This window comes from Populus euphratica, unplaced genomic scaffold (assembly GCF_000495115.2).
Source record: "Populus euphratica unplaced genomic scaffold, PopEup_1.0 scaffold143.1, whole genome shotgun sequence".
NCBI classification, from domain to species: domain Eukaryota; kingdom Viridiplantae; phylum Streptophyta; class Magnoliopsida; order Malpighiales; family Salicaceae; genus Populus; species Populus euphratica.
The window spans coordinates 313,173-326,830 of NW_011500029.1; the positions used below are offsets into that span (position 1 = coordinate 313,173).

The 13,658-nt window shown below is 29.5% G+C and overlaps 1 protein-coding gene across 1 annotated transcript; it reads right to left on the reverse strand.

The window, feature by feature from the left end:
• Positions 1 to 2,002: 2,002 nt before the first annotated feature.
• Positions 2,003 to 6,014, reverse strand: FIE (Transducin/WD40 repeat-like superfamily protein). The gene is made up of 13 exons (XM_011049987.1): positions 5,641 to 6,014; positions 5,015 to 5,080; positions 4,785 to 4,907; positions 4,426 to 4,506; positions 4,262 to 4,354; positions 4,056 to 4,131; positions 3,704 to 3,783; positions 3,553 to 3,624; positions 2,989 to 3,048; positions 2,746 to 2,842; positions 2,520 to 2,583; positions 2,352 to 2,411; positions 2,003 to 2,247 (listed from the first exon to the last, which is right to left on the reverse strand). The coding sequence occupies exons 1-13, from the start codon at positions 5,815 to 5,817 to the stop codon at positions 2,181 to 2,183; spliced, it is 1,116 nt and encodes a 371-aa protein (XP_011048289.1). The 5' UTR covers positions 5,818 to 6,014; the 3' UTR covers positions 2,003 to 2,180.
• Between the last annotated feature and the right edge of the window lie 7,644 nt (positions 6,015 to 13,658).

The window sequence follows — 13,658 nt, forward strand, 5'->3', positions numbered from 1 at the left end:
CATCTCTCTCTCTCATATCCCACAAGGAAATTGGAGAAATAAACAGAAATTTCCATTAATTTCTTCATATGGAATTAGGGTTTAAAATGAAACCAATTAGTACCCCTACTTTTTTCTTCATAGTGTTGGGATATGGTTGGGATTGAACCCAGATTAATAACTTTTTTTAATTTTTATTTTAAGAGCTACCATGAAAAAGAAAAATGTTTCTTCAATTTAAGATCAAAGAAACAAAAAAAGAAGGGATCAATTCACATGCCTGGAAATGTTTGTTTTCTAGCTTAGAATAATTCATACAACGTATTACCTGATGGTGAATAATTCAGTAGGGAAAATTAATATTTTTGATCCAAATTTATTAGCCATTTTCAGCTGCTTCTCTGCAAGTTCGTATACATAGCTAGGGCTTTCACGGACCACCTGTTGTGATTTACACGAAGAAAATAATTAAAATTCACAAGCCACCACCACATCAGTTGGTAAAATACTGTTGTTAAATCAAGTCTTGCCATTTCAGCCTCAAATTTGCCATCTTGAAGTTTATGTCAAATTATTAACAAAACTCTGAAAGAAGTGTGTTTTGGACTGATGAAATATCATCTAAATGAAGTGTTTAATATGAAAATCTATAAGATGAAATAAAAATCACAGTTAAATAAAAAAGAATGAAAATCCTATAAATAATTACATATTTCTTTGTTGATTCTTTTACAGTTAGTTAAGTGTCAGTATGCATATAAAAATTTAGGATATAAAGTATAATTTCTCAAAGAATAATAGAAAAGTAAAAACATGATCAATTCTTAGGAAGTCTTTTTTTTTTTTGTTGTAATTATGCTTATATTTTGATTTTCCCTACCATTATTTTAATTATAATTTTTTAAAATCATTTTATATAATTGATTTTTTTCCGTTAATCTAATATTTTAACATTTAATTTGCGGAGAATTGGATTTTATGATTTTTATTTATTTATTTATGGTTCTTTCATTTTAATGACTTAGATTACAAGTTTGAAAAATTAATTTGTGGTGTTATTTTTATTTGTTTATTTTATTGTTTGACTTTTTTTTTTTAAAAAATATTAGTTTTATGATTTTTTTTAAATTTTTTTATTAAGTTATTTTCTATTAAGTTATCTCGATCTTATAACTTGATCCACAAGTTTTACAATTTAATTGCTAATTGACTCATATTTTAATACTTAGGTTATATATTTATTACACTAACTTGGATTAATTCAATTATTTTTTCTTTGTTTAATTTTCATCTAACACTGTACTTTCAAGGTTTAGTTTTTTCAAGTTATTATGATTTTTTTATATAAAAATTTTATTTTTTTTATTATTATTGCATGTATTTTAATCATTTAATTAAAGTAGAATCATTTTATTAAAATTTGATTGGATCAATAACTCAAGTTATTTTTTTTCATTTCTTTTAAATATATTTATAACACTTAAACTATCATTTTTTTAAATAAATTTTAATTAATATTTTTTAATATTTTTTTCCTTAAAAAATATTTACATTTAATTATTATGTCTCTTTAATTTTTCATTTTGCTTATGTAGTTTTTCTCAAATAAAAGTTTCTTATATTTTTAAAAATTATTTTACATGTTTAGTTTTTAAAGATATTATTCTAATAAATCTAGATTTTTGTTTTTGCTTTATATAGATAAACTTTAATTCTTAAAATAAAACATATTCATTTTTAAATAATATTTATAATATATACAAACTCTTATAATTTTTCTCTTTTTATTACTTTTTAATTGAATAATTTTTTTAATAAGAATAAATATCTCATATGATCTACTTTATTTCTTGATTTTTTCAGATTAGTTAATAATTATTTTTTTCATCTCTTTACATAAATAAAGATCAAAGTTGATATAAAAATCAAATTTTAAAGGATAAAAAAAAAAAAAACTTTATTTGATTAGATACTTGAATAAACTTTTCAATTTATATTTTAAATTTTTTTAATATAAAAAATATGTTGAAAAAGTTTACATATTCATTTTTCTTTTTCTTTTTTTAAATATGCAACCCACAACTAATCACGGGTCAAATAGCTGTTAGAATTCAAAATAAGTTACATTAGACTTAAACTAGTCCACTAATGGAGATTAACTGTGACAGCAAATCTCCCAAGGGGCCATTTGGATATGAACTTTAGGAAGGTGGTGGTATAGAATCCCAGCGCCATATTGACCCATCCTCACAGCAGCTAAGGATGGTGCTGCAACATTCAAAACCAAAGAGAATTTAGCTATTTCACTAGCTACCAAATTAAAATTTTCATGAAACATGAGGAAGTGGAGCAGTAGTTCAAGTGGGAATTACCTTCCATCAAAGGACATCGCAGTCTGTCTAACTGGAGATTTGGACTGAGCATGAGATAGCCTGAGAGAGAATCACAACTAGTGAATAAATGCATGGAACACAGGGCATTGATGAAGGACGAGTTTCTTCCACAGCAGAAGAAGATAAACCATAAAAAAAAACAAGGACCTTGCTATGAGAACAGGGGGGCTGCTTTGCAGTTCCCAAACATAGATCTTCCCTTCCCTATTCCCTGTCACATAGAATGCAGACAGATCAAGTCTCCACAAGAATTACGCACAACCTTAAATATAAAAAGGAAACAAGGGAATACTAATGTCAGTGAGTTTGGGAAATTATGTCAGCAAAAATCCATGGACAAGAATACCAAAAGCAACCAGTAGGCTCTCATTACCTATGGCAGCTGCATTGTAATTGAAATCACAGGAAAATTTGATGAACCAAATATCACATTCTGGAACGGGGTATTTTTGAAGGATGTCGGCAGTACCCTAAATAGAAGACAGTTGAGTGGCCAAGATTCATGTGGCCCACCAAAATCAGGAAGTGACAAGAAATATTATACATATTAATAAACAGAAGTGGACAAGAACTCTAAGACGTCTCCAGAAAAAAATATCAATGAAGAAACCCTAACCTCTCCAGGAGACTGTTCCTTCATTTTTGGTTCCCATAGCACAATCTCATTATCAACACTCTGCAATTGTGCAAAACAACTTACAAGGATAAGCATGAATGTCACCGCAAATTCCTAGCAAGGGAAAATGCATAGATCAAGGATGTCAGATTAGTATTTTTTTTTTTTAAAAAGAATTATGATTCTCAGTTACCGATTCAAGTCTAATTTACCAATTCAAACAATTTTCTCACTACTGCCAGCTTCTCAAATGAAGTTATTGATGGTTGTTTTGAGGATTCAGGTATATCATCTGCTTGAAGTATTTTCATCTAGGATCCCAAACTATTCACATCTTTCTAGGGGATGGTAAATGAGAGATGGCATTAGACATAATACTAAACTCCTCCAATGCTACTGCCAAAAGATGTAGAATTTGTTGCAGAAATGATAAATTCTATACACAATTTTAATGAGACTGACAAACAAAAGTAGTTCATTACTAGCCGCACAGGCAAATAGTACAAGGCATCCTTGATTAATTTTTTAAAATCACAAAACACACTTTCATGAAGCAGCATTCACCTTTGACAGCATAAAATCACCAAGCCACCGATTACAATCAACGTAGTTTGAATGAACTGAAGCTATGAACACCTGAAAGACAAATAGCAACCTCACATGTCAAGGTAACATATTCCTCACTCTTATGTTGAAGGAAAGGAAAGAAACTCACAGGAAACTGCACATATTTCGTGGGGAACTTTGAAGGACAATCTGTCCATGTAAAAGATTTCTCTACATATGTCCAAAACTCTGCAAATAGTAAATGACAACAAATAAAAAAAGGAAGAACAACAATTAAAAAATGATGCTTTTTAATTGAAGCCACCTTTCTCTACAGTAAATGAGAACATTTGAAGCAAGGACTTAAATTTAAAACCTTCTACATTTCAATATATCATTTCATAACTCTTACATTATAGTCTAAGCATCCAGTCAGACTGGACTGGATAAGGGCTTTTTTCATTCCAATAAAACTGAGTGTCGACAACACCAGATAAGACAGACCATAATAAGTAGCATACCTTTCATTGACCAAATCTTAACAGTGTTGTCCATGCCACAACTTGCAATGCGATATATGTCTGAAGGATGGAAATCCTGAAATAACCACCACAACCCTAATCAGTTTCAATTAAGTTATGGGACAAGGAGTGATGAACTACAGAACACATAACGATATCTTCATATTGCAGGAGTGGAGGCACAACTCTACATCATCTAAACTTACCACACTCAAAACTTCATTGCGGTGACCACCAGCTCCAGCAAATATCAAAATGCAAATTCCAGTATGAACATTCCACAACCGAACTGATTCATCCTGGTCCAATCAAACATTTGTCAATACACACAAAAAGAACACATGAAAAAGAAAATGGGGATGTCACTTACTTTGCTCGCAGATACCACAAGTGACGGTTTCAGTGGCTGAGTCCGGATTTCATTTATTGAGTCCCCATGCCCAACGAAACTCTGCATAGTGTACAAATATATGTATTTAATGAAAGTGTATATTACTCATATAAAAGCAGCTCTAGAAAATTTCAACATCAAATAAACAGACACTAACCACTATAGAATTTTGTTTAATAATTCAGAAAAGAACAATAAAACTGAATTAAGCAGCATGTAAAATGAAAGATGTCAGAATTCTACCCTCTGTTTACAGATTGTGTCATGCCACTTCAGTCAAAAAAGAAAGAAAGAAAGACTACTTTTGATATAAGCTACTGCCTGAAGAAATAAGATACCTTGTGTATCTCTTCATTGCTGGCATTGATGACGCGCATAATACCATTGATTCCTCCTGCCACAACGAATGGTGCACCATCAATGTTGCATGCCCAGCTCACTGTATAAAAAGACTCATCCTTCTGATCTACAAAGCACATGGAAATTCCAAATGTTCTTTAAGGAAACAGATTTACATTACTATTCACGAGCTCAGATAATAAATCTAAAAACAACTGTATTTCCTTACATCTTCATCAACATAAGACTGCAATACTGCTATAACTCCCTCATCAAGACATTGATAAACAGTCACCTGAAGAAAAAACAGCTTGTATCACCCAAAAAGCTCAAACAAAAAATTTGAAAACAAAGAAGCAAGCATACCACAACTTTATTTAACAATCAAACACATTTCACCAGCACACACCCAACAAAAGATAAAAATATCCAGCGGCCACATACCTTAACTCTTTTTATATATATATATATATATATATATAGCAATACCAATCAAAGTGCAATACCTTTGAAGCAACACAAATACAATTACACTATCAAATTCCTAAATTTCTCCAATACAATATTCTTTTCCAGAAAAAAGTCTACAAATCAAGCTTAAAAGAAAGAAAAAACGAAACTTTGATCCAAGAAATCGATTCCTGTAAAGCACAAAAGCATCCATAACAAAGCTACAGTCTTTACACCACCAAAGACATAAAAGGTTGACTAAAGCTCTAATCTTTGCATCACAAACCTCGAAAACTCAAAAATCCAAAAACAACCCAGTAAAGCAAACCCTTCAAAACTTAAGAAAACACCCAAAAGAATAAAAATAAACCAGAAGTACAAAAGTGGTTTTTTTCTATAGCGCACCCGGTTGCCACCGACAGTGGCAAAGACATTGAAGTAACGCGAGTCGATGAAGTTAAAAACAACAGCATATAAAGGCCTTTTGCCTTCTTGGAGTCTGTTGGTGAGTCTATACTCTCTCTTCTTTGATGGGGTTAGTGACCCTACTACTGGCTCGCAGCCTAACGCGATTTTTGCCATTTTCGATTCCCCAAAATCGCTTCTTTGAGGGTTTTTTCTGGCTTTCAGTTCAGGAACTGGGAGATTTGATTAATAACTAGGCTTGTGATGTTCAGGAAGCTGGGCAGAAGGGTAATGTGTATAAATGACATGTCGCGTCAACCTTTAGTTATGAGGTTCGGGCAAGGGGTTGCTTCGTTCATACCAGGTTACTGGCCACGCTGCGACAGCGGGTTGGAGTCTGGACAATTGTTTTTATAGAAAATAAAAAATTAATATAATGAATTTTTTTAATATTATTATTAAATTTGATATAATAATTTAAATTTAAAAAAATTTAACTTAACTTTTTATCTATTTTAATTCTAAATTAAATAATGTGAAAGCGAATTGAAATGAACTTGTTATAGGTTCAAATAATTTCAAAGTTAAAAAAAGGAAATAGATAAGTTTATATTAATCAACTTGTGCCGGGTTATAAATTTTATTGTCTTGAATTATTTTTTTATTTTATTATATAATTAAAAATATAAAAATTAATTCACATTAATTTATTATAATTAAAAAATCTAAAATTAAATAGTAAAAAAATAAAACACTAAAAATTTAAATTACCAATAAAAAATTCATAGGCTTATTACTGAAAAATGGATCTGACATATTGCTTCTTTTTTTTTATATATATAAAAAGAAGTTATACAAAAAATATTGGCAATTTAAATGCTTGAATCTCCGACCTCCACAATGTTAGTGATGCGTTAGAGCCACAATTATTTTAAAAAAATTAAATTGATTTTATATTTTTTTAGTTGTATTGATAATTTTATGAATAGTAAACTACTTGTCTCCCAAAGATAATTCGATTCAAATTTTTTAGAAAAAAAATTAATTGAAGTAAAGAAATAAAAGTGAATCAATAAAATTTAAATTTTTAAATAAAATTATAAAAAAATACACTAAAACTCAAATTTTGATAGTACAAGTCTTACTAGTTTTTATGTTATATTTTTACCCTCTACTGAAAAATTAAAGATAGCTTTGTCTCAGTAACTTTTATGTTAAAAAAATATCTTTGATAACTTTTTTATAAAAAAACATTTCTTAATTTTTATTTTTATTTGCCATTCTAACCTGTTTCTTGGTTTCTAGTAAGATGTTAAGAAGTTATTAAAAATTAATATAAAGATATTTATTTATTAAGATGTAATAGAAAATTAAAATATATTTACAAAAATTAACTTTTTTCTAGAAAAAAATTATGTTTTTTTTTTCTAAAAAACAATTACTCTCATAATTTATTCCCTCTTTTGACTAAGCTTTCATATATATATATATATATATATATAGAAATAAAATGTCATCATAAACCATAATGTATGGTGACAAATATTTACTTATTTAAAGAAAAGTGAAAAAAAGAGAGAGTAAAATTACTATTTATCACAGTGAGATATCTTGCCAAAATCTTCCTTCATTGTTCATTTCAACAACAGGGACAATTGGCAAATTACTAATAGCTGGCCTCATCTTCTTCCTCTCACTTTGCTCAAGAGCACTCATGGCTTCCACTCTCCTTCACTACTCCTCTTCACCTGAATCATCTACCAGCCAAACCTCCGCAAACCCATCATTATTACCAGTCAAGAAAGATCAAAACCCTCAGTAATTCTCCATAAAATGCACACCATCAAACTCAGCTCCAACAGAACTTGATGATGGCAATTAATCTTCCTTATTCCCAGCTCCACCTTCCACATAACCTCAAACAACTCAGACTACCCTTTCCAGAAGCGAAGACGATCTCAAATAATCCGGGAAAGAAAGGCTAAAACAGACCTCGTGAACGGTGAACCACCAAACTATGAAGTGGGGTGGAAAAGAACTAAAGAGATAAATCTAGAGGTGCCAGTAGGGTATGTGTGGACTTTGTGGGCAAGTTGGTGGGGTTAATGGATAAAGAGTTCGGTTCAACTGCGCTTTTGGCTAAGGCTGGAGAAATAGTGGCAGAGAGAACTAGAGATGAGGCTGAGGTTTTGAGAGATGAAGGGAAAGTGGAGGTTCAATCTTTAAATGTATTTTTAATAATATCTTATATGTTCAATTAAATTTTAATTAGGTTTATAGATAATTTTTTTTGTTTTCTCACATATATTCATGTTGTATATGTTTAGTGTTTATTGACAAAAAAAAAAAAGATATAAAAAGAACAAAAACATATATGGTTAGAGAAACAAAAATATAGATACAAAATAAATCTATTTATATAATAATTTTAAAATAAATTTATATTATTTTAAATATAAGATATTAAAGAACAAACACCTTTTGTATTCACTATCTTCATTTATTTTCAAGATAGTAACCCAAAAACTTAGAACATCTACACAAATAGAGTTAATCAAATATTGATTCATCTCTTTAAGGATTTAAGGACAAATGATAAGATTTAAACTTAAAATTTCATGTTTAATAAATCTTTTTCTCATCATCTAACCAAATATTTTATATGCATATTACTAGAAAATATAATAAAATAATGAAAATGTCAATAAAAAATATTTCAATATTTTTTATCGATACAAATTGCTATAAATAATTTTCATTAGTAATTTCTAATAAAAACAAACGATGAAAAAAATAAAAAAAATAAAAATTTCATCAAGATTGTTAAAGAATTTTATTGATGATTTTCCCATTTCTTCTTCTTCATTTTAAAAGCAGCCCTTTTTCTTTCATTTCATCAATTACAATAATTCTCCTCACAAATTTAGCCACTAACTTGTCGGCACTAATGCAACCTTTCTTCAATAATATCAACTTTTCTCCTTTAGTTCCTTCTCTTGTCACGTTTCACTTAATCAAATAAGCAAACTCATTTATTTATATGTTAAGTTAATTTATTAGAATTTGTTTTGTATAATAACCAAAAAATTATTAATAATAACAAAAAAATGGAAAAACTAAGAAATAAATGGAGACCAAAATATTTGATCATATAAAATAAGATATTTATTTGTTTGTGTCTATAAATTTACTTATTAAAATCAATAAAAAATAATAAAAACATAAACAAATATAGAGTTGAAAATATTATGCATGACCAAACATATAAGAAATATTATTTAAGTATAAGTATTTTTTATGTAAAATAAAGCTCACCTTTATAAAATAAAAAAATTATTCAAAAATTAAATACAAAAAAGGCATTTTTTAAAAACATTATTTAAAAAAGATTTGCAAACTCATGAATTAGACCATGAAAGTATCAAAATAAACTGATAGAGATTAAATTGAAAATGATCATAAAACTAATTTTTTAAAAACAAATATTGAATATTAAAATCATAAATTTTTTAAGAAAAACAAATTCCAAAATGCATGAATTAGTCAAACTCGTTACTCATGTCAATACAAGAAACAACTCAATAAATTGTTAAATCCAGGGACAAAACCATATTTTTATTATGTAAAAGAAGAAGAAGAAGAAGAAAACTACTAACATACCCTTAAACACCATTTTAATGATTAATGTAGTAATTATAAATACCAAAACATCCTTAATATCATTACACTTTTTTTCAACTTGAGGATAAAAATGATAATTTTACTGTAACAGTCTATAATAAACTGTGTTTATCGCTACAATAAAAAACCTATACAATTTATATTTTTTGTTAATGGACCAATTGTAAATATCAAAAGCCATTCAATACCATTCTATTTTTTTTTCAACTTAAAAAAAAATAATTTTATTATAACAATTCATAATAAATCATGCCTACTGTTACAATGAAAAACTCATACAGTTTGGGATTTTTGTAAATTGACCAGCTACATCAACTATAAAGGAAACTTTAATTTATTCTATTAAGAAACTAGATTGGCAACAAATGTTACGCCACAAGCTGGATCAAAAAAGCTTTTAACATAAAAAAACAAAGCTCCATGCTACTAGTAGAAGGAAGAAAAATTAATAACTTGGGTCTAGTTGGGGTTCAATTAATTTGTTTTATTTAATTATATGATAAAAAAATAAATTATTATGATAAAAAAAACTAATCATAATGGCCTGCACAAAAAAAAAAAACACATACCAATATTGTGAAAGTATTTATTTAGCCTTACTTGATAATAAAATAAAAATTAAATATAATTTGAAAAGATAGTATCTAAATATATTTTTAATTAATTGAAGAACTAAAAAATACCAAATACAAAACTTGGATCATAAGAAAATGTTGAAGGACAAAATTAAAAAAAAAAATTAAAAATTAAAAATAAAACCCTAATCAACCTAATTTAACTTACCAAATATGATATTTAAGTATAAAAAAAAGATATTCTCATAGAATGAAAAAAAATAGGATGTCAATAGTTAACCCAATATTAAAGGAGAAAATTGAAAAAAATTAATTTAAAAAAAAAGAATAAAAAACTAGAGTTAACTTTGCTTAGCCTGCTAAATTCATTACTCATATATCGAGACCGATATAACTTAATAGAAAAAAAAAAGTATGAAGTTTAGTTTCTAACCAATGCAATGTAGAGTGATAAAATTAGAAAAAAAATTAATTAACAAAAAAAGATAAAAAAAAAACTAAGTAAACTCGGGTAAACCTATCAAATTCACTACTAAGATCATGAAACTAAGATAGTTTAACAAGAAAATAAAATAAAATTATAAATCGAATTCCCAATCAATACAATATTAAAAGATTAAATTGAAAAACAATGGTTGCTGAACATAATAATTAAAATAATTAAAATTAAATTTAATAAAAAAACAATTGACAACTCTTTTTCTATTTTAAAGAGAATAAAAATTTAAAATTGATAAGATAAGAGAAAGAAGATAGAACTAAAAAAATGAGTCAGCAAAGCTATATTGGATCTTTACACTCATATGTTTACAAAGATACCGCCATTAAGATAATTCGAATGACATCAGTAAAGACCTTCTTAAAAGCTTGGAGGAAGGCACGCATGTCACCACAATGAGGTGGACTTACCTACATGTTGGCGTGCGAGTTACATGCACCAACCATTTCTCCCTCTTGTTCCTTTAGCAGATTGAAAAAAAAAAAGTTGTAAATTTGTTTAAGTTTCAATATGGTCTCTGAAATTTAGATTATCTTGAATAAAAAAATTAATTTGATTTGGTTGAACTAAGCATCAATCAAATATTAAATTTGTTTTCTAGCACCATGAGAACTTATACCAATCCAACCAAAACAAAACATAAAGCCCAATATTTTGTTTAAAATGAACTTTGATGAAGTTATGAAAACTTCAAAGAGGAATGATTTTTACATGAACGTGTCTTGGGTTATAATGATTCAGCTTAAATGTGAGCTTCTGTTGGTGTTTCTTATAACATAAGTCTCATGTCAAAAACAATTTGTTTTTTAATATTTAAGTTAGTAAATGTAAAAATATAATGTATATAAACAAAAATAATGCAAGAAGCAAGAAAAAAAATATATAAAAAAGATAAGAATAATACATGTTGTGAATGGCTTTTACTTGCTTAGCTTGACTTAATATTTTATGACCAGAGTTATTTATAGATGATAGTCATGTCAACTTATTATAAATAGCTCGTGGTATATAAAGTTGTAGGTGTTTTGTGAGAAGTAAATTAATAATATAGAGTAAGGGGTAAAATAGTGTCTTGCATGCGTATTAATGCTCACTTTTGTTTGTTTATCTGTCATTTTCCATGTACTGATTATTAACTCTATTAAATCCTTAATTTATAACTCCTCAAGCTCAAATCTAATTTCTAAGATTCTTTTTGCTATAAAAAGGAGTTCTCTTGATCCCAAGTGCTATTTTATTTATTACTCATAATTATAGACAAGTGATGGTTTCTTCAAGAAAGTTCATGGCTTCATGCAAGTTGCCGCTCATCCTAGATTTTGCGTTCTTGTATTGTTAGCTGCCAAACAAGTCCTATGTTACGTGTGACACACTTAATGATCTTATAACTATAGGGTTTTGCAACAGGGTAGTATGGGGTAATGGTGGTTTGGGGAATGACCGGAGTCAGTTTGGCTGAGTAGCCTTGATTGAGGAGAATGATAAACAATAGGAGTAGGTGCAATCAGGGTGTTCTTTAATTCCAGGAGATCATTCATTTCTCATTGTATATCTTATTCCTTTTCATGCAATAGACACACGTTATATACTTCCTCTTGTAACAGAATGGGAAGCCTTTTGAAACAGTGAGTATTGACTCATCTAAACGATGAGTTTTAATAACGACAAACAGTGTATTTAAGGACATAATAAAACGCTGTGTTTAAAGTAAATGAGCACAATTGTTTTCTTTTGAATTAAAGCCTGCCATTATCTTTTGCTACTTCTTTAGCTTGTAACAATTGCTCCCCTACAAAACCAACCTTGTCCTCAAGGTTGAATGTTGGAAATTAAAGCTTTAAATCAGTAGTGAACTCCTAAGTCGCATTTGTAGGTGACAGTATTGCCTAAAGAATAAGAACTTGCGTAGCTGCCTGATTGTTCCACTTAGTCATTCGTCGATCCAAAATAACACGAGGTTGCAAGGTGGGACCTTGATGAGTAATTGGAGGAGATCGTTGCACCACCTGATTACCCGCATGTTTATTGAGTTGAGAGACGTGAAATACTGGATAAATTATGAATGGTGATGGGAGCTTAAGCTTATAAGCCACCGCGCCTATTTTCGCACTCACTTGGTATGGCCTATAATATTTAACAGTTAGTTTTTGAGCTGATCTGTATGTTGTGGATTGTCGCTTGTATGGTTGCAATTTAAGGTATACGTAATCGTGAATTTCAAAACTGTGATCACTTCTTTTTCTATTTGCTATCATAGTTATCCTATTTTGTGTGAGCTGTAAGTGTGCCTTGACTCTTTTAATTACCTATTTTTTAGTGTTTAAATACTCATCCACCGAAGCCACTACTGAATCCTTGGGAAAATAGAGAATATAAAGTGGAGGAGGGAAACCATATAGCACTTTGTAGGGGGTCATCTTGGTGGCTGAATGGTAGTTGGTGTTATACCACTATTCGGCCAAAGGCAACCATTTTGCCCACTGATGGGGACAATCCCCAGTCATGCACCTTAGGTAATATCCAATGCATTTGTTCACCATTTCAGTCTGGTCATCTATTTATGGGTGATATGTTGTTGAATGATTTAAGTTGACGCCTTGATTGCTGAATAGTTCTTGCCATAATCGGTTAAGAAATACTAGGTCTCGATCACTGGTAATTAAAGCCAGTGTGTCATGAAGTTTGTAGACATTGTCCATAAATGCTTTGGCAATGATAGGGACTGCATAGGGGTGACTGAGTGCTACATAATGAGCATATTTACTAAAACGATCCACTATGACCATTATGACATCCTTCCCCTCTAATTTAGGTAATCCTTCCACGAAGTCTATGCTAATATCAATAAATGGGGCACTAGGAATTGACAGGGGTTGTAAGAGGCCAGGACTTGTCACATTCTCATGCTTGTTCCTCTAACAAATGGTACACTCATGCACATGCTCCCTAATGTGTTTCTGTTGCCCCTTCCAATAAAATAAGCTGCTCAAGGTCTTAGACATCACTATCATTCTAGAATAGCCCTCCATGGCTGAGTTGTGAAATAAGGTGATGATCTGACTTCGTAATGCCATATTATTACCCACCACCATCTTGCCTTTCTTGTTCAAATAGTCATGAACCCAAGTATAGTGGGGGTGGGAATCTGTAGAAACTAGTAAGTCGTTGATAATAGTCTGAATTATGAGATCATTTTGGTAAGAACTTCTAATCTCCTCCATCAGGCTGGTAGGTATCGTGGTAGTAGTCAAAACATATAGTTC

What these genes read in the sequence shown, in the direction of transcription:
- FIE (XM_011049987.1), bottom strand. Translation starts at nt 5,817, where the DNA reads ATGGCAAAAATCGCGTTAGGCTGCGAGCCAGTAGTAGGGTCACTAACC. An exon ending in GCAATGAAGTTTTGAGTGTG is followed by an intron (nt 4,132 to 4,261) that starts GTAAGTTTAGAT and finishes TGGTTATTTCAG; the next exon opens with GATTTCCATCCTTCAGACAT. An exon ending in TAAGATTTGGTCAATGAAAG is followed by an intron (nt 3,784 to 4,055) that starts GTATGCTACTTA and finishes TACTATTTGCAG; the next exon opens with AGTTTTGGACATATGTAGAG.